This window comes from Megascapheus bottae, chromosome 36 (genome assembly GCF_031878675.1).
Source record: "Megascapheus bottae isolate mThoBot1 chromosome 36, mThoBot2.hap1, whole genome shotgun sequence".
Lineage (NCBI taxonomy): Eukaryota > Metazoa > Chordata > Mammalia > Rodentia > Geomyidae > Megascapheus > Megascapheus bottae.
Window position 1 is genome coordinate 2,398,581 of NC_143544.1, and position 20,815 is coordinate 2,419,395.

The 20,815-nt window shown below is 49.5% G+C and overlaps 1 protein-coding gene across 1 annotated transcript in view; it reads left to right on the top strand.

The window, feature by feature from the left end:
* The first annotated feature begins 7,714 nt into the window (after nucleotides 1-7,714).
* Grin2a (glutamate ionotropic receptor NMDA type subunit 2A) overlaps nucleotides 7,715-20,815 on the top strand; it is a 254,883-nt gene continuing 241,782 nt past the window's right edge. Inside the window, exon 1 of the mRNA XM_090324808.1 lies at nucleotides 7,715-8,143. Within this exon, the coding sequence (XP_090180934.1) occupies nucleotides 7,730-8,143 (414 nt within the window). The 5' untranslated portion in view covers nucleotides 7,715-7,729. The remainder of the gene's footprint in view (nucleotides 8,144-20,815) is intronic.

Here is a 20,815-nt window from a genome sequence, read left to right on the forward strand (position 1 = left end):
TTTTTTATTTTTCAGTGCTAAGGAACAAACCCAGGGCTTCACACATGCTAGATAAACTCACAGTTGAGCTATGTCCCGGCTCCTTTCCTTTTAATAAACCTCTTGTTTTGGGGCCATTTGGATTTGTGGAACTATTGGTGAAATAGACAGTGCAGAGTGTTATATCGACTCTTTAGCCAGGTTCCCTAATGTTAACACCGCACAGGATTTGGATGCATTTGTCCAAACTGGGAAATGAGCACTGGCATGTGGCTTGTTAACAAAGCTCCTGGCTTTATTCTGATTTACGGGATTCCCCACTAATACCATTTTTCTGTTCTAGGATTCAATTGAGAATCCCACGTCTCAAACAGCATAGATGCTTTTCATAGACAGAAGTCACACACACACACACACACACACACACACACGTGTTATCCTGTTTCAGAGAATAAAATGAAAATCCCCAAACAAAAACAGACATAGAGGCAAACCCACAAATACCTCACTCATCGAAGAGCTAGTGAAGTCAAACACGACTTCAAAAATTAAACGGCTTGCCAGATGCTTTATCTTGTTTCACTCTCATGATGACCCTGATCTTACAGAAGGGGAAACTGAGGCTCAGGAAGGCAGGCTGGCTCACCTCCCACTGCATAGGTAGAGAGGAAGGGGATGGTGGCTCCTCCCAGAGCTGGATGTTGAATATATGTCTTGATTTCCATCTCTGTAGCTTGAATCCTTGGGAAGCTTTGCCTAATGAAGAGAAATGTTCTTTATGCAATTTGGATCTGACCGCTGGACTTGGTGACAATTTATTTTGTGACTTCCCAGTACAAATGGAGTTTTTTTTTTTTGAACAGTGACTCTCGGAGGGCAGAGCCAGGAATTTTAATTGGGTGAGAGGTAGCAGCAAGTAGCAGAGCGAGCACTGTGGGGGGAGTCAGAAAGCACCTAACTTTCAATCCTGGTTGCCTAGCTGATGATAATCCCAATAGCTCTGTGTATTGACCTATAACTATGTATCAGATGCCAGGCAAATCTGATTAGACCCTCTTAACATCCCCTGAAGGAGGCACAAATGTCACCCGTATTTTATAGGTGAGGAAACTGAGGTTGTATACATTAGCTGCTTGCTGCAAACCACATCTGAGATTTTGCTGTGACTTGAACCCAGAGCTTTGCACATGCCAGGCCAGCACTCTGTCACTGAGCTACAACGCTAGTCTCCCATCCACGATGAGCAGGCACTTACTGAACTGTACTTCACAGTGTATTCTCCAGATAAGAATATAATATACCATAGATATGAGTAAAATATACGACAGATACAAATACACACCACCCCCTCTCCGAGCAGTGGATAATATCTATTATTATTATTATTATTACTACCAGTCTTGGGGCTTGAACTCAGGGTCTGGGCACTGTCCTTGGGCTTACTCAAGGCTAGTGCTCTACCACTTGGTCAACAGCACCACTTTCATCTTTTTCTGTGTATGTGGCACCTAGGAATCGAACTCAGGGCTTCCTGCATGCTAGACAAGCACTCTACCACTAGGTCACATTCCCAGCCCCAAGCATATCTGTTTTCTATGTGGCACACAAAGTATTCCAGTATGCAATACATTATTTGATCCCTACCATGACTCACATTGGACGGGATCCAGAAAGCTCCATTGTACCAAATTCCAAGGATGTTCTAGTCCTTTACACAAAGTAGTGTAATATTTGCCTCTAACTTGTGTCATGGCCTGTACACTACAAATCATCTCTGTCTAGATTACTTATAAAATGTAATATAGAGTAAATACTATGCAAGCAGTTGTTATTATTCAGGGAGTAATTATAAGAGGAAAGTGTGTATGTATTAAGTAGAGATGCAGGTTTTTCCTCTGGTATGTTCTGTCTAGAAATGACTGAGTCCTCACACGTGGAGCCTGCAGATGCAGAGGGCTGGCTGTGACATCCCCAGCTCCATTGTTCAGATGGAGGAACTTCTCACTGGCCTTGGGCAGGGGTCATTCACTCTCAGCTCCTCGTTTGTATTAGAAGCACTGTTCCTTTCGCAGTTACAACAGGCTCAGACTCAGGGACATGGGGTCAGGACTGGCCCAACCCTTAACTACCCCTCAGGGAGGCTGTGGGATGCGGCTGGACGCAGGCCTCCCTCAGCCCTCCTCTGGAGGCTGCAGGCTCAGGCTGAACTCCTGGGGCTCGTCGTGCCTGTCTTCCATGGGTCTAGATGGAGCAACCTGTCTCCTTGGCAGAGCAGGCCGCAGCCCGAGGCTCCTGGGCATGCATGGCTCTGTGAACTGTGCAGGAGAGGAAGGCTCTGCCAGTGTGTCACAGGCCAGCACCCTCCTGGGGACCATCTGGGATGCACTGAACAGGAGAGTCAGGGCCTGCCAATGGCTGCCTCCTCCACCCACGGCCACACCTTCCCCGGCACACACCAGGGCACTCAGCCCAGCAAAGCTGTTAGAGGAGCAGGGGACAGCAGCGTCTCCGTGGAGCCTTTTTAAGACAAAAATAAGCATGTTAATAACTGACACACAGTAAATCTGTACTATGGCCAGGCATACTGGTAAATGCTTTGTACAGTCCCATTCAACACTGCCTCACACCTAACATGGCGTGACTATGATTGATCAGGCAAGCACTCTCATTACCTTTGCTTTACAGATGAGGAAACAGGCTCAAAGATGCCAAGTGATTTACCTGCGCGTCATGCAACCTGTGAGTTTCAGATCAGGGTTCAGATTCTGTTTTTAAGCCTGGCTGGGAGTGATGAGCCCTCGAAGTAGAGGTGTGCCCTGAAGGAGATATTGGGCATTGTCTGGATTCTTCTTCTCATCCCCTTTCTTTTGCTTCCTGACCGCTATGAGGTGAGCAGCTTCCTTAGCCCCAAACTCTTATCATGATATTTGGCCTTACCCCAGGCCCCGAAGCAGCAGGGCCAACCAAGCTCCAACTGAACCTCTCCCCTCCCAGAACAACACACACACACACACACACACACACACACACACACACACACACACTGACAAAACACCTGGAGCCCACCTGGAGCTCAAGTCTTTTTTTTTTTGTCCGTCATGGGGTTGAACTCAAGGCCTGCACTCTTTCTCTGAACTCTTTTGCTCAAGGTTAGCACTCTACCACTCTGAGCCACAGTTCTTCTGGTCGTTTTGAGTGATTAATAGGAGATAAGAGTCTCACAGGGTCTTTTCTGCCCAGGCTGGCTTTGAACCATAATTCTCAGATCGCAAGCTCCTACGACTAGCAGGGATTATGGGTGTGAGCCACTGGTGCCTGGCTCTCTTTTAACTTTAGGACTTCTCAGCTCCTTTACTCCACTCGAATTTCTCCTTCGGGTGACCCAAGTAAACACTGAAAGCTGACATGCATGCCAGACAAAACAGAACGTAAAGGTTTTTCAGCTTTGAAGTGCCATCATTTTCTTTGAGATAGGGTTTTACCCTGTAACACAGGTGGCCCCTCAAGTTCCTGCCTCTACCTCTGGAGTGTGGGGGTTACAGATGTACCACCATACCCTGCTCCAAGTGTTAGAATTCTTTATCACGTTCCTTTGAGAGTGGAACTGTAGAGAAGCCCAGTCAATGATTACGTCTATTGAATTCTCTCCTATGGACATGATATGGTGCTTGGTCTTTAACAACGGCATTTAACTAGCTCAAAGCAAGTAGCAGAAATGAGGGTCATTTTTTTTTCAGTAGAGTGTTAGAGGATAAATCGATGGGATTGAAAACAGTTGAAACAAGTTGTTCCATAGACCAGACTAGATAATTCAGTTACCTTAATGATGTGTCTGGTGGTAAACCTCGGCGGGAAATTTGACTGCTGAACAGTGTGGCTTGGTGCCTTCTTTCTCCTTCCCTCCCTCCCTCTCTGGTAGTTTATTAGGACTCAAATCCATGTGATGTGAGCTATGTCTCTAGCCTATCTGTTTAGATTTTCTTTCCTTTTGGTAATACCTGGTGTTGGGCTCAGGGCCTTGTGCTAAGCTGTGCACCACCAATGAGCTATACCTCCAGCTTGCCCCCTTCTTCCCTCTCCTCCTCGTGTTCCTCTTCCTTCTTTTTCCCTCATTCTTCTCTTTCCTTACGTGTTGATGGGTCTTGGTGGGATGGCTGCTGCAGACAAGGCCTTCTGCTCAGGGCCTTTAGCTTCGCAGCACAGCCTGGACCCCAGTTGTCAGGATCCCGGGCTCACCTCTAAAGTGGTTCCATTTGATGGACCCAGGATGGCTTTCCACACAGGCAGACACCATCCCACAAAGGCCCACAGCGGTCCAGAAGCTGACAGTCTTCTACTCAAAAGAAGCCAGGTATACCTAACCCACTTTCCTACAAGCCTGATCACGAGTGACTCCCAAGCTCTCCACATCAGTAGTTCTCATCAGAGAAGAGCCAGTTTTAGCATCTGCATTGATAGATGGAGTGGCGTGTGCGGGGATGTTGTCAGAATTATTTGGGGATCTAAAAACCAATGGCCTATGGCAGTAGCCACGACGGTAAGCTAGGGAAGGCACCTGGGCACTCAGGCTGTGTGGAGAAGGGAAGGCAGTACAGTATTCTGCTACAGGAGGGACCAGCAAGGTTTCTGGGGTTTCCTTTACAAAGAGGCCCTAGTCTCCCCATTCTGGTCTCAGGACACAATCAACTTGTAAGGCCTCCCCCTTTAATACCTTCACCAGGGCAGATTGGATTTTGGCCCATGGGTGGGGGCCAATATGTCGACAGAGAAGGTGACATTAGGCTGGCAAGTGAAGGGACAGGGAAACTGGACAAAGCGGTTACAATTTAAGACCCTTTCCCCTCCAGGCCTGAGAGAGAAGGACAGAGCCAGGCATCGGGATACAGGTGATTGCACGGATGGCGAGGTTTGCACCTTATGCCCAGGCACAATTCCATTCAGCCAGCCCACACAGCCAGTTAGACCCCGGTCCTCTAGCTTACTCCCTCAGATAGCTTAGGAATGACAACCCCAGGGAGACTTTTTGCGGGGTGCGACTCAGAAAGCAAGAAGGAAGAAAGTGTGTGTGGGGGGGTGTGTGGGGTGTGTGTGTGGGTGTGTGTGTGTGTGTATAGGTGGATGCCTTTGCTTTTCGGCTCCTGACTCCTGAGATGAGAGGAGTGGGCTCCCGTGCGGGGGTGGCAAGGCACAAGGAGAAGCTTTGGAGCAGACTCTGTGCGGGTGTGTGCTGTCGGCGCGCCTGTGCGCGGAGAGGGGGGGGGGCGGATTGCTGTACCCAGCGCCAGGCACTGGAGGAGGAGGAGGAGGAAGCGGCCGCGGAGATCTGAATAATTGATTCTCCAGCGCACCAGACGCCCAGGAAGCGGGCGGAGAGCGTGGTTCCAGTACCACGGACAGCGGCGCGCGCCACCGCAGGCGCCCTCGCCACCTGCCCGGCACCCATCTGGGCCTGGTTGGCGGCTGAGCGCTCCTGGAGCCGCCGCCCAGGGACTGCAGGGTCTGCCTTGGCCCGCCTCCGGGGAGGGCGGCTGCGGGCGGGCGGGCGGGAGACGTTCTCGCCCTCCGGAGCTCCAAGCGTCTTCGGCTCGCGCGGGGGCTGCTGCGTCTCACTGGCTGAGAACAAGTCCTAAGTTGGCGTGGTGGGCGCCTCTGCCTCCCTCTTCCTCTTCCTCCGAGGCGACCTCGGGCGCAAGCACGTCCCAGGAATCTGGCTCTGGGAAGCCCCGCGGACAAGTGGGGTGCCGCGCGGCCCCGGCCCCGCAGCCGCCGAGGGCCCCGAGGGCGCTGCCTTCCCCTGCCCGCGCCTCTCCCGGCCGGGGACCGCGGGGATCCCCGGCCACACGCGCGCACGCACGCGCTCCCACTCTCACTCACGCACACACTCGCCTGGAGCGGGGCTGCGGCGATCGCGCGCGGCGCGCTCGGAGGACCCGGCGGCTGCCGTCCGTCCGGAGCGGGGCTCGTGGAGCGAGGCTGTGAGGGCTTGGCCGGAGCATGGGGCCCGGTGAGCTCTGAGAGTGGCGGCCGCAGCCATCAGCCCTGGAGATGACCGGGAGCGGCCACCGCTGAGAACTATGTGGAGGGAGGCTGCGGTGAGTGCTGGCGCGGGACGCGGAGCCCGGAGGCTCCTGGGGAAGGGGCGGTGGGAGGCCTGGAGAGGAGGGAGCGGGGCGGAGGACTGGAGGGGGTCGCTACGTGGGAGTGATCGCACCTCCCTCGGGGATCCGGGACCGCGGGAGCTCGCGTCCTTCCCTCCCCCTCTTCTCCTGCCAGCTCGTCGCAAACTCAGCCAGCGCCCCCTCCTTCGCTCCTCGTTCCCTCCCTACCCCCCCTCGCCCGGCAGCTCCCGACCGCACAACTCCCAGCAGCCGGCGCCGGGGAGGTGGTAGGGGGCGAGGATGGAGGTGCCCAATTAGCTTCTCGTGGGTGGCCCACCCGGGGCCCCCCAATCCCCTGTGCGCCCCTGGGCGGAGCCGGCGTTATCCGCCACAGACCCGGAGGACCCGCATGGGGTGGGGGGGCGTCTCGGGCGCCGCGCTCCCTGGTCCAGCCCCCGGGGCGCAGAAGGGGGGCAGTGAGCACTGCAGACTGCAGCGTTCCCCTCCCCACCCCCTTTCCCGCACGCCGCCGCCGTGGGCTGACCCTGCCTCTCCATCTCTCCACCGCCCGGGCAGAGCCCTGCTGCAGCGCCTCTGGCTGGGATCGCCGCCCCCCGTGGGGGCGATGCGGACAGCGCGGGACGGCCTGGGGAGCGCGCGGGGGCCGCAGCATGCGGGAGCCCGCTAAACCCGGCGGCTGCTGAGGCGGCCGAGATGCTCGTGCGCGCCGCGCGCCCCACCGCATCCTCGACCTTCCCAGGCTACAGGTACGTCCCAGCCGGGGGAAGAGACGCGCGGAGGCCCCGAGGGGAGGGAGAGCGGGAGAGGGATGGGGAGAGGAGGGAGCCGGGAAGCGGGAGCGGGAGCCCGGGAACCGGGCGCGGCGGAGGGGCGCCAGGGGGCGCTGCGGCCCCGCGCGCGCTCCTCGGGGCTCACCCGGAGAGGCCAGAGCGAGTTCGCCCCAACTTCCCCGGGCTTCGGGCAGCACCCAGACCCAGGGGCGCGCGCGGGCACACGCGTGCTCGGTCACGCCGGGCTGTGCACCTGGCGCGGCGCGGCGCCCGTGGACCGGCGAGGACGCCAGCTGGCCGTGGGAACCGCTACGGTGGCCTTGCGGATGTGCGCGGAAAAGCGCGCGTGTGTGCGAGCGTGTGCGGCCCACCGTCCACGTGCACCCGAGATCGGGTCACAGGGTCCGCAGTGGAGAGGCCGGGGAGGGGGCTGCGCAGTGCCCATCCCTACCTTTCGCCCCCACGCACCGTTCCTTGCCAGCTCCCACGCGCGGGCCCGCGGGGGTCGCGCCTACTCGCCAGAATTCTGCACTGCACGCAGCGTGTGTGTGTGTGTGTGTGTGTGTGTGTGTGTGTGTGCGCACGCGAGTGTGGAGGGGGCGGGCCCGGGGCCCCGGCTGGCAGAGGAGCCCCTCCGCAAGGGGGGGGTGCGGGCCCCAAGTTCCGCAGGTACCTAGCGCGGGGATCCACAGGCTGTCACCTGCGGAGGAGGAGTGGGGAGGAACGGGGAGGAGGGTCTGCAGCGCGGGGGGGGGCGAAGCAGGGTCCGTGGCGCACCTGGGGAGCCTGAGGGTGAGGGTCAGCCTGGGCGCGCTCTGCCTCTCGCTCTGCTCCTCCCTGCAGGGACCGCAAGTGGCGACTATGGGCAGACTGGGCTACTGGACCCTGCTGGTGCTGCCGGCCCTTCTGGTGTGGCGCGGCCCGGCGCAGAGCCAGGCGGCGGAGAAGGGTCCCCCGGCGCTGAACATCGCTGTGCTGCTGGGCCACAGCCACGACGTGACGGAGCGCGAGCTGCGAAACCTGTGGGGCCCCGAGCAGGCGGCCGGCCTGCCCATGGACGTGAACGTGGTGGCGCTGCTGATGAACCGCACCGACCCCAAGAGCCTCATCACGCACGTGTGCGACCTCATGTCCGGGGCGCGCATCCACGGCCTCGTGTTCGGAGACGACACTGACCAGGAGGCCGTGGCTCAGATGCTGGATTTTATATCCTCACAGACTTTCGTCCCCATCCTGGGCATCCACGGGGGCGCGTCTATGATCATGGCTGACAAGGTGAGGCTGGAAGGTGAGGGCTGCCAGCACCCCGGGAGGGTCCCGCCGAGGGTCACCTGGCATGGGTGTGAGGGGTCTCAAGTCAGGAGTCCTGGCCTCTATCCTAGTGCCCACCTGGCTGCGCCATGTGGAGATGAACGGATCCACCGTGGCCTTGGCTCTGAATACTTGGAGAAACCTCTGTGTGCCAGGAAGAATCCCCAAAATGGAGAAGTGGGGTGGGTGCAATCTTTGGCGATTTCCTGGTAGTGCAGAGAGGAGCCCCGGGCATTTGTGACAATGGCTTCTGTTTCTACTGTGTCCATTTCACCTGGTTGTTTTGAGGGGGATCTATCCATCTTTCCCTTCTTGTGGTAAGTGATTAGAACTGTTTAAAAACAGCAGGAGGGGGTATGTTGTGGGATACAATATGAACTTTTTAGGTGAAGCACAAAATGGACAGCATGCTGTGCTTTTCTAGGCAAACCAAGGCGGAGGATTTTGAGAAACCCTGGGTTAGAGGCACCTAGATGGAACCCTTCCTCTGGGCAGTGGGAGTGAGAGGAGAAGAGTAGCTCCAGGCCCAGAGCATGGAGGGGCGGGCACTTACCTTAAATGGCCTTGTGTGGGGCCAAGGGCTTTCTGACTGGGCCATAAGGGCCATCTGATGAAGGAGTGGGCTCCGGGAGATGGGTCTTGGTACCCAAGTTGAAGACTTTTAGAATAAAGGGACATGTTGAAATTTCTTGACTTCTTTGGTGACAACTTAGAAGTCATGGTCTGGCAGGGAGATGAATGGTTTGAAGGCTCCAGTAAAAAACTGGGAATTCTGCTGGAGCAGAGGGAGAGAAGAAAGTTGGGAGGGAGATAAACATTGAGAAATGAGAAGCATCGGAGTTACGAGTGTGTTATGGCAACACAAAAACCTGGGGAAGGACTTGGGGGTGGAGAAAGGGAAGGAAAGTGCATGTATTATGTGCTGTGGCCCCAGTCAGAGGCCTTCTTGGACAGCATAAGAGACATTTGTTACCATATCTTCCTTTTGATGCTCTCAAAGCACTTCTTACAGTCACCAAATCAGACTGTGCCTCTGCTCAGCAGTTTTCACCAGCTCCTTTGGGAGCTGTATTAATTCTTTCAGGTCTCTTGGGCTGTAGCACATTCAGCTGAAGGGTACCACTGATGCAGTATCTCATTAAACATTCATTTGAAATGGTCTGCAGCCCAGCAGCCGTGTGTGTGTGTGTGTGTGTGTGTGTGTGTGTGTGTGTGTGTGTATGTGTGTGAGGTTGGGCATCTTCCCAGCTACCTTTTCACTCTGGGGTCCTCCTTTCTGAACTGATGAAGGTAAAGATTGGCTGTGATATGCCCCTAGTGTATAGACCATTTCAGAACTGGAAAGGGCCCAGAGGTGCAGGGCAGTTAGAGACTTGGCCAAGACCAACACAGTGGGTGATGGAACTAGATATCTAGTTTTCTGATCCCAAGCTGCGATGTTACATTCCATCAAATCAAACCCATCCTTTATCGTTGTCATCTTACGGGATACAGAATCAACCTGATTATAGAGGAGGGACTTCGCCCTGGAGAGTAGCAGTGAATCATGACCTAGAAGGCACGTTTGGGGAGGGAGAGGTCAGCCTTCTGGTGAAGGCTTGAAGAAGGAGAGCAGCAGCTCCCAGCAGGGGTGGGGAGTCTAAACTGGGATCTAACTGTTACCACTGATTCTCTCAAGATTTCCATTAAAGGAGCAACATAAAAGAACAGTAGCCATACTGTGAGTGAAATTTCTGTATCTACAAGGGATTAGCACAACCCAGTAGAGAACTCTGACATCAGGCAAACTGGGGAACAGGCTTGAATCTGGTAGGTCTGGATAGCCTGCAGATCTTGTTCTTTCTACTCGATCTGGGCTGGCAAGCATATGGCCTAAGCTCTCATTTGACTTACCTGCCTAGCTACAGGCAGAAAAATAGGTAGAGCACCCCTCAAGAGCAGTGATCTTGTCTACTAGTCCAGCTTGATCCAGGGAATGGCAGGCTCCATTTAACAGAGGCAGTACCACCCCTCCCTTCAAGAGGTCATTGGAAGAAGACGTTTGGCAAGTCAGGGTGGATGGAGGTGTTCTTGTCTCCTTAGGGCATGAGGCTGCTTTATGAAAATGTGGGCAGAAATTGCACAAGTGTTTAAAGCCATGTTCTTAAGGAGGGAAACGGGGAAAGTAAGGCTCCAGAAAAGACAAGATTAAAGAAAGACTGAAGAGAGAAGTGAGGAGAAGTGAGCTACTATTTGGTCTTTCAGAGTCAGTCCTGGAGAGAGTGCCCTCACAGGGGTGCAACCAGAGGGGCAGGGAATAGAGCAAACCAGGGGATAACACTGAGGGCATCTGCTGGATCCCGTGTGGGGCTCCCGTGGGGGAAGGACAGGTGATATCGAGAGGCGTTAGTTTGAAGGATGGTATTTTGAGAAAGCTAGATGTGTTGAAAAAGGAAAAAGAAGTTATCTAAGATGTGAACAGCCTTTCTTCCCATTAGTTACACATCTACTTGTTGTGTGCCTCTGCCACCTGTTTCACTTAGAGCTGAATATTGAGCGGAGTCAATTTGGCTCCAAAGAAATAGTCATAGTATGTCGCCTAAAATTCTGCCATGATTGAGTGTGCCAGTGGTGTTGAGACCACCAAATCCTTACCTCCCCAAGTGGGCAAAGCTCTTCTGCCTCCCTATAATGTGATGTGGTTTGTAATGTCCAGCAAACCTAGATTGTATTTCTTTTTCTTTTTTGTTGGCCTTGAATTCAGGGTCAGGGTACTGGCCCTGAGCTTTTGTGCTCAAGACTACAATTGTACTGCTTTGAGCCACAGCTCCACTCCTGGTTTTCTGGTGGTTAATTGGAAAAAAGAGTCTCATGTTCTTTTTTGCCTGGTCTGGGTTTGAACCACGATCCTCAGAACTCAGACTCCTGAGCAGTAAGGATTGTGGGCGTGAGCCCCGGCTTGTCTTTCTCTTCTAAACTGGCAGCATTCACACATGAAGGACCAGTGGTTAATTTGATTATCACTACAAATGAACACACATGCATGCGCACATGCGCACACAGACATAGACAGACAGACAGACAGACACACACACACACACACACACACACACACACACACACACACCCCTACATCTACCTTTTCCTCCCCTCCCATTTTTCATCTTTCTCTTGGTTTACTTGATCTGTGAAGAAAAGAACAAAGCTTATAATGATTGAGGGATGCTGAGTGGCAGATTTTCTCATGTTCATTTAATTTACAGTTCATTTATGTATTTAATTTACATGTTCATTTAATTTACAGGTGTTAATTTTTGCTTGGGTCAGTGGGTGGTCTTAAAATATAATTAAATGAGAGGGAACCTTACTACAGATAAGGTTCTAGTATTATCTTGGTTTGACCATTTCCACTGTTTCCAAGTGGAATACTCTCTGGCTGTAGCCTCAGTACTGGCTCCCAGGAAATCCAGTGAACAGATGAGGCCTTCATGTTTCTGTGCTGACCCTAGGACTCTTTCTCATCTCCTTGGTGAGAGAACATGGCTCAGATTTTACCTATGCCATCTAGTTTTGCTTTCTTATGTTATTTCTCTACATATCTCTTCTCTATCAGAGTATAAGTCCTTTGAGGGTCAGTTGACAGAAAGTTTACGTGCATATGTGTATTTGAAATAATTAATGTCCCGCCTCTAAAGACACTTTATAAAAATGATGTCATTTCATTGTTGATCACTTCGAGAGTACAGCACAGTTTAAAAGAAGAAAACAAAAATCTTGCTTCAAATTCTATTATTTGGAATAACATAACGGTTACTCTGGTCTATTATTTTGTCTCTCCATTCAGTTTTTGGTATTAGTGATGATATGCTTTATTTCCAAGATATGTGATTGGTTCCTTTCCCTTGTTTATTTAAAAAGAGGTTTGGGAATATTTATTCTCAAAGGATGTTAATATAAAGGACTTGCCACTGTACCCCATGATGTGTGGTGGTTTCAGAGGGCTCAGTCCATGACTCTGGGGTACCCTGTACTTGGGCAGAACTTCATGATTCTGGGCCTGTGTAAGGGGTGGCTGTGCACCTCATGGTGGACAGGAAGTAGTGATTTCTTGTTTCCTTTTCCGTTTTATAAACAACTCCTCTCACATTTTATGTGTGTGTGTGTGTGTGTGTGTGTGTGTGTGTGTGTGTGTGTGTCCATCATTAGATCCTTCAAGGAGCTGGATGACGTGTATCATGAAGTCCCTTTCCAATTACTGGAGCATTTTTGTTTGGGAGGGAGTGCTGGGGATTGAACTGAAGAGCTTGTATATGCTGAGTACATACTCTACCACTGAATTACTTTTGAGTTTATCTTCCAGTCCCAAGACTCCTGTTTTGATTCGTGGAGTTTTAGGGAGTCTTCTATGTTGTTGATCTATTAATTCCCTGTTCTTTTTCCCAAGCAATACTATATAAGTTTAAAAATTACTAGACATTTCTGTATGAATTCTGCGTCTTAGGAGAAGGGAGTTGTTGCTAAATGTGTTCACTTTGATTTTGAGCCAGTTTATTTCCCAATCTGCTTTATGTTTTTAAAATTTGATTATGTATTCTTGGAATTTCCCCTTTATTTGGTTTCTCAAACTTGGTTTTTAAATGGCTACAGAACATCTCCTGTTTCTACAACAATCACCAGGTCCAGTAAGTCATTTGGGGTCCATACCGGCACTCTGTATTGGTCTTATTTGCTGTGTTTGCAGATGGAATGAATTGAGTCACTGGTTCCTAGGTGCACATTTTACAGTGTAGTTCAGGGCATGTGGTACTTGTCCCTTGAAATGCTGACTGATGGCATACGTGAGTGTGAACTCTTTTCTCTTACAAGCCATCCTGGGGATTTACATGAAGAGTGGGGGACTACATGGGAAATGCTTTTGGAGCCCTGCTGAGTAACAGGAGGCGGAAGCCAGTACTGGTGCTCTTATAACCTGGCAGCCCCTGGATGTGAGTGACAGGCCTCGCCATGGAACACTGAGATCTCCTGGAGAGGGCAGGCACGCAGATCTGAGTGCTAGTGGAGCCCACTCAGCTCCTGCCACAAAGGCGTCAAGGTAGCTGGAGGAGGGTGGGAGGCCTATCTTTAGCCCTCTCCACGAGGCACATCAGATGTGATCCTCCCCTCCTCACGTAAGTCATCAGAGAGCAACGGGCATGGCTGACTCTGCAAATGGCCCTCAGGGCTCTCGGTAATTCCACGGACTCTTGATAGCTGTGGTCTTGTGCATGTGGAGTGGTGCTGTCTTCTCTCTGGGAGCCTCAGAGAGCCACTGCTGCTCTAGGACCGCGGTTTGTCCTGCCTTAGTCACATCCTTTGAATTGGTTGGCAACATTTTAAAGTTTAAGTAGCATTAGAAAGTATCTAAGTTTCCTGATTTGTTGTTGTTGTTGCTGTTTGTGTCTGCAAACAAGTCAGAAGGTATGGCCGCAGTGGGCCTACTTCCTCCTGGCAACTGTGGGCTGGAGGCGAGGCGAGGCTCATCCACCCACCGCACGGCCATCCTTAGACAGGGCCCTGCTCTCCTGCTCTCCAGCCTGCCGTTTCCCTCATGGACTTTGCAGCTGGCCTTGAGGACCTAGGCCATTGGGACCCTGGATGTTTGTGATCCTGGCAGAGAGGGCTTGGGCAGTCTTCTCCTCCACAGCTGTACCTTGGTTCATTGTTGCCATGAGGAGTCTCTCCCATCTGGCCTGTTGATCTCAGGCCTTCTCAACACAGTACTCCTGGAGCCCCCCCGCCAGTTGACTTAGTGTGGTGGATCAGTGATGCTCCCAGAAAATGAGATTGGGGCTCACTAACTTTTCCCCTGAGGCTGGCTTTGAGCCAAGTCCTCCCAGTCTTTTCTTTCTGAGCAGCTGGGATTACTGATGTCACTCACCGTGCCTTCTGTAATTTTTATTTTTCTCCAGTGTGCATGTAGAGTGTTAGTGATTAGAGGTGATACGATAGGACAGTATGAAACGTAACTCTTTAAGAAACTGGGAGTGTGGCACAGGTGGTTCAGGCCTATAATTCTAGCTACTCAGGAGCCTTAGATCTGAGGATCATATATTGAAGCCAACCTTGGCAGAAAAGTCCTGTGAGACTTTTTTTTTTTTTGGCTGGTCCTGGGGCTTGATCTCAGGGACTGGGCTCTGTCCCTGAGCCTCTCTGTGCTCAAGGCTAGATCTCTACCACTTGAGCCACAGTCCCACATCTGGCCTTTTCTGTGTATGTGGTACTGAGTAATAGAACCCAGGGCTTCATGCATGCCAGGCAAGCACTCTATCACTAAGCCACATTCTCATCCCAAGTCCCTGAGACTTTTATCTCCAGTTAACCATTCAAAAACCAGAAGTAGAGCTATGGCTCAAAGTGGTAGAGTTCTAGCCTTGAGCAGAAGAGCTCGGGGAACAGGGCCCGGGCTCTGAGGTCAAGTCCTCCATGACCAACCACAGCAACAACAAAAAAGAAACTGGGAATGAATACTCTTAGAAATGGAGGGTCCAGCATGAACTGATTGATCCCTTCTCAGTGGGGAAACCAGGAGTTTGCTTTACCTTCTCAAGATTTTTCATGAGCTTTATCCTGGCAAATGGGAGGTTAAACGTGGTTTGTGTGAAATGACTGCAAGAGGAGATGGTTGCTTTGACCTTTGCACTAAATGACTTCCCCAATGGGACCATCTGTTTGCCCTGGGCCTCGGCCTTAGGGTATAGACATGTGCAGTTTCTCACTTTATCTCTGCCAAGGACCAATGACTCACTATAACCTGGGGAATTTGGCAGCACCCCAGATACTTGTTTAAAGAATCCTCATTTTCATTTGAGGAACCACATAGAAGTGAGGTCTTGGGATTTTTGCTTTTCTCCTATTTTATCATGCCTTTTCAAGTCAATAATGATGAATTTGTTTGGTTTGGGGAAAGAAGGGGTTAAGATTCAGCACAGGTACTTTTGTTTTTAAATTCCAGACAACAGACTTTGTTGTTAGTATTTTGGTTATCTTAACTGAAATGATAAAGATGGTGATGAAGTTAAAATGCAGAACTCTTGCCAGATGGAATGGTGGATTCATACCCCAGACTGTGTTAGAGGTTGCTTCTCCCCAGCTTTATTGAGCATGAATAAAAATTTTAAATTGTGTATATTTATGGAGTCCCTGATTCTTACTCTATATCCACTTCCTTGGCAAATTTCTAACACAATAGAACCTTTATATCTGCGGGTTCTGGTACCAAGGAAACTGCCATGGAGGGAGAGAGAGCCATGATTGGCCAAGATGCATGGAAATCATTTCCCCATGAGCACTGTGTTTGTTTGTGTGTCTGTTTGTTTGTTTATTTATTTATTTTAGTCACCATGATGAATATTAGATCTCTAGTGCCCATTAATCTTGGGGACTCTAAGAGGGGGCTTTACACTGTTGTAGGAAGGGACTGGATGGCATTTCAAGTTCCCTTGGGTGTGATTTTTGCCAGGGGTCTGACTTGGTGAACACCAGCATTATATGTAGGTAGTGTGGGATTTGAACTTAATGACCTAGAGAGTGAAGCATGCATTCCCAAGTTCACTATAGCCTTTCCCATTGTCACTTTGTCTCTAGCCAGGTTCTCCATCTCTGCTAATTGCGTGGTCTCTGTCAGCATTGAACATTTAACTACAGGATGTTTACTTTGCCTTGACCCAGAATCTGAGCAAATTTTTTCCCTATTCCTGGGCCTTGAACTCAGGGCCTGAGCACTGTCCTTGGGCTTTCTCAAGGCTGGAGCTCTACCACTTGAGCCACAGCACCACTTCTGGCTTTTTCTATTTATGTGGTACTGTGGAACTGAACCTAGGCCTTTGTGCATGCTAGGCAAGCACTCTACCACTAGGCTAAACTCGTGGCCCCTGGGCAGATCTTAAGTGATACAGATCTTAAGGAAGTGGAGGACAAAATATAATGTCTAAGTTCAGGGACATGATAATCTGCCACGCCATGTGTGTTGTGAGGAGGGTGTTTCAGCTGCAAGGGAATAGAATATTTGACTAAGATATCCAGTGTTTTAATTTAATGCAAGCCAGGTCTAGTTTAGTGGTTACTAAGGATTCAGATTCTTTCTAATACCTTATCTTCCTTAGCAGCTGCTTCAGCTTTGTCACAGGATGGCTGCCTCTGTTCCAGCCATCACATCCTCATGTGCCTTCATGCAAAACAAGAAGAGAGAGAAGGCCCTCCCCCCTTTAGAGTCCTTTCATTACAGCAGATTTTTTTCTTATGTCTCATTGGTCAGAATATCCTCACTTCTCAAATGTCACATGTAAGATGAACGAGCCAGAATTTCTTTTTTGTTTTCTTCTTAGGACAGTGACTCTCTATGTAGTCCTGTGTGTTTTCAAGTTCACAATTCTCCTGCCTCAGCCTCTCAAGTAGTGGGATTATGGGTATGAGCTTTTAAGAGAGGACTCCAAGATTATTCTCTGAAAATATGTAATTTCTGGGACCGGGAGTTTGGCCTAGTGGTAGAGTGCTTGCCTAGCATGCACAAGGACCTGGGTTCGATTCCTCGGTACCACATACATAGACAAAAGCCAGAAATGGTGCTGAGGCTCAAGTGGTAGAGTTCTAATCTTGAGAAAGTCCAAGGACAGTGCTCAGACCCTGAGCTCAAGCCCAGGACTGGCAAAAAACAAAAAACAAAAAAACATAGAATAAAAAAAAAAAACCATGAAATTTCTGCCTAAGCCAAATTTACTTCTGTTAGCAATGTCAAGAGTAGGGCCTAAGTGTACGTCAGTTGACGTCTCTTGTACCACGAACGCCATACATATCTGTGGAGTTGAACTTAATTCTGGAGGGTATATTTAAAGAGGGATGTTGAAAAATTTCACAGTGTGCAGAGGCGGGACCCTTAGGATCATGTAGGATCTAAATGAAATATAAGAGCAGTCTCAGAAGAAATATTCAGGGATATTCAGCCAAGAGAAGAGAAATCTTAGTGGGGACTTTAGAGCTGTGTTCAGATACCCCATGATCTGTTATGGGGTAGAAGGTTTAATCTTTTCTTTTGGTTGTTGTTCCCCTGGGAACAAAACTGAGAAGGCAATGATAAAGGGCAAAGGCCCTGCCTGCTGGAAGGAACAGCCTTGGCAGTTAGAGCTAGACCGAGAAGGAGTCATGCTAACAGCCCGGGCCTGGCTGTGAGGAATGGGCTAGAGAGCCCAGCTCTTACTGGCAAGGCTGGGATGGTCAGCTCTGTGTTCTGTTCTTACTCAGACACTCTGTGCCTCTCAAACCCTTGATTTAAAAGAAAAGAAAGAAATCCAGAAGCCCTGGTGCTTCAGGCCCTTGGATATGGTTGAAAACTAACATGCTCCTTTTTCTCCAAGTGTGTGAGTAATTCAGTATAAATTTGCCTGGCATGGGGGAGGAATTTATGATCCCTGCACCATGTCGCAAATCCCCAGAGGACTTGACATCATCTTGAAGGGGAGATGGTATTTGAAAAGCAGGGAGCCTATGTGTATATCAACTCAAGCTCTCGCACACGTATATAAATATGAGCGTAAGTAGGTCAGCCAGCATCCCATTTACCAGTGGAAATGTTGTGGGGTTTTTTCTGACTAGGAAGCTCATCTGCAGAAGACGATGTTTAAAATAATTGCTAATGATCCACAAGGTGCTTCTACAGTTGTACGCAGTCAATCACCATCACTTCCTAAAGTATGCCTCCATTTTGCATATCTTACTGTAGTAATGTGTTTACAGTCTAGAGACAGGCGGACCTGCCTTTGGGTTTTGTTTTTTTTTTTTCAGTTGTCAAATTATTCTGTGTGTGTCAGCTGAACTCCCTAGACTTTCAACATTTTTTTTACAGCCAAAATATGGGAGCAGTTTTGTTCTGTTGCTTCTGTACTTTCTCTCCCCCTCTCCATTAATCACATTCCCTCAAAGAAAACAAAACCTGAAATTGCTGTCCAAATGTTGTATCCTTCCAAGCATCGTAACTTTCTATAGGATGGAAGTGGATATACGACTTCTATTTATTTTGAAAAGGTGATCCTGTGCGGAGTAAAAATCAACTCAGAGAAGAAAACGCGGCATCCAGAGAACAAATCTTTGGGCAGTCATTGCATCCGGACCTCTTGGCTCCCTCTTCCTTCCACGGAATTGAAGATACTATTCACTCTAAGAGGAAAAAAAACCCACATTCATTGGAATGGCTGCTTCTTTCCATTTGGGCTCCCTGCTGAAGCTAGTTTATTCAAAAGACCCTCCACTTAAATTGTAGCCCTCATTTGAACAAGATGAATTCTTTTCCACTGGCTCCTAACACTGCTTATTTTGCCCAAACAAAATAATCTCACTCTGGAGTGCAAGTGCTGGGCTCCCACACTCGAGTAGATGATGTGGGGTGCTGTGGCAGGGATTTTAGGTCTATGGGAAGGCTAAAAGCACCTCCTAAGTTTCATTTGGTCACTGAGCCCCTAATATTTGCAGTTTCAGGCATTCACAGCGCCTCTGAAAACCCATTTTTAGATGTCCTTGGAGCTGACTTGTATTGGGGTTTCTCCCTCCCTCCCTTCTTTCCTTTCTACCAGTCTAGAGGCTTGAACTCAGTGCCTTGGGCACTGTCCCTGAGCTTATTTTGCTCTACCGCCTGAGCCACAGTGCCACTTCTGGCTTTTTCTGAGTAATATATTAGAGATAAGAGTCTTCTGGACTTTCCTGCCTTCAAACCACGATCCTCAGATCTCATCCTCCTGAGCAGCTAGGATTATAGCAGGTCCAGGCAATAGAATTTGAAAATACTAAATTGAAACTTCCAGAAATAAATTTTATAAGTTAAAAATGGTGTGCCATTCTGAGTAGTGTGGTAAAATCATGCACCCTCCTACTCCATCCTTCCTGGGATGAGAATCATATATATATATATATTATGCACATACACACACATATATATATATATATATTTGTCCTACTATCCATGCTGTATATGTTATCTTCCCATTAGTTACCAAGTGATCAGATGGACTGTTGTAGTGTGTGTGTGTGTGTGTGTGTGTGTGTGTGTGTGTGTGTGTGTGTGTGTGTGTGTGTAAGGGTTTCCTGATGTTTACAGCCCGAGCTTCCACTGAGGGTCTTGGAAATGCAAGTCCTACTGTGTTGGGGCTTCTGTATCGATTGGCTACTGGCATGTTTATTCACAGTTACTGAGTATACTCAGGGCATCTACGATAAACTTGTTGCTTTGCAATGACTCAGATTGTAGCTAGGGGACACTTAAAACCAAAGGGCACAGTTAGACTCTCCAGGATGGAGGTACCAGCCACAGTGGGGCATGCACACAGAGAGGGCAAATAAGGTCAAAAGACTTTATTTGTGCATGTGAAAATGGAACTATGAAGCTTGGGCATGTCAAAATAAACCCCCTATACAACTAATGGATGCTAATGGGGAAAGGAGAAAGAAAGGAAGGAAGGAAGGAAGGAAGGAAGGAAGAAAGAAAGAAAGAAAGAAAGAAAGAAAGAAAGAAAGAAAGAAAGAAGCCAGCCCTATGGTCAGGGAAGGTCTGGGGGGCCATGTGAGTGTGGAAGAGGGAAAAGCTCACGTGGAGTGTCAGGCAGGACCTGGAGTCATGCAGAGAACCAGGCAGGATAGAGTGTCTCATGTGCTGGGCCCTGTGGGCCACCCTTCATTATGACTTAGGGATGTGCTCCAGACAGAGAACTGGCTCATGGAGGACCAAGAGAGTGAGTTAGTACCCTGCATTCTTTCTCCTCTTGATATATTTCTGGAGCCTGCTAGGCTCCAGAAACATCCCGAGAGATGTTTCAATAGATCCTGAATTTTCTTCAGGATGGCATTTCTTACCACCAAAACATGGAGCTTTTTACTGATTCCTGTTGTGTTGTCACAAACGGCTGAACGTCTCCATCTCTATCTTGTCTCTTCAAATTAGGGCCACGGAGCCAGGAGGAGTGAGTGGCACTTGTAATCCACATCATCTCACATGTCTGTCGTCCTGAGGCTGAGAAAATGCATATTTTCCAGGAGACTTATTTTTTTTAAAGCTGAGATATCTGTAGGGCTGAGGAAATGCAATAATAGTTGACATGTGTGAAATAAATCTAGGGCCACATGAAGAGATTGTTGAGCCAGAGATACAGGCTTGCTGTCTTTCTAGTCTTGAGTGACGTGGAAGTACTGGGATTTTGAAAATGGCAAACTTGGCATGAAGACAGGAATCTGTGGTCAAATGGGCATTTTAGTGAATTGCTATTGGTTTTGACTTTGGTAATTACATGGATCTTCCCTTTACTTTCTATCCCTCTCGTCTCCGTTCTTTCTGCTCTTCCTCCATCTCTCTGTTTCTTCCTTTCATTCCTCCCACCAGTTTGCATGTCATAAAGAATAGAGCTCATGAATGCTAAGTAAGTGCTCTACCAGTGAGCTGTATCCCCAGCTTAGCACTGTTAAAAATCTAACTGCAGCCAGTACGAGAGTCATCTAGTGCAGGTGCATTTTAGTGGCTTTGTGAGATTCAGAGAAATAGAAAAAAGCATAAACTTGAAACCAACAGTATAAGAACTTTGGTCTGCTTCATTTTCAATTCTATAGAGCCCAATGCTGTGACTTGCTTTATCATTTAGATTT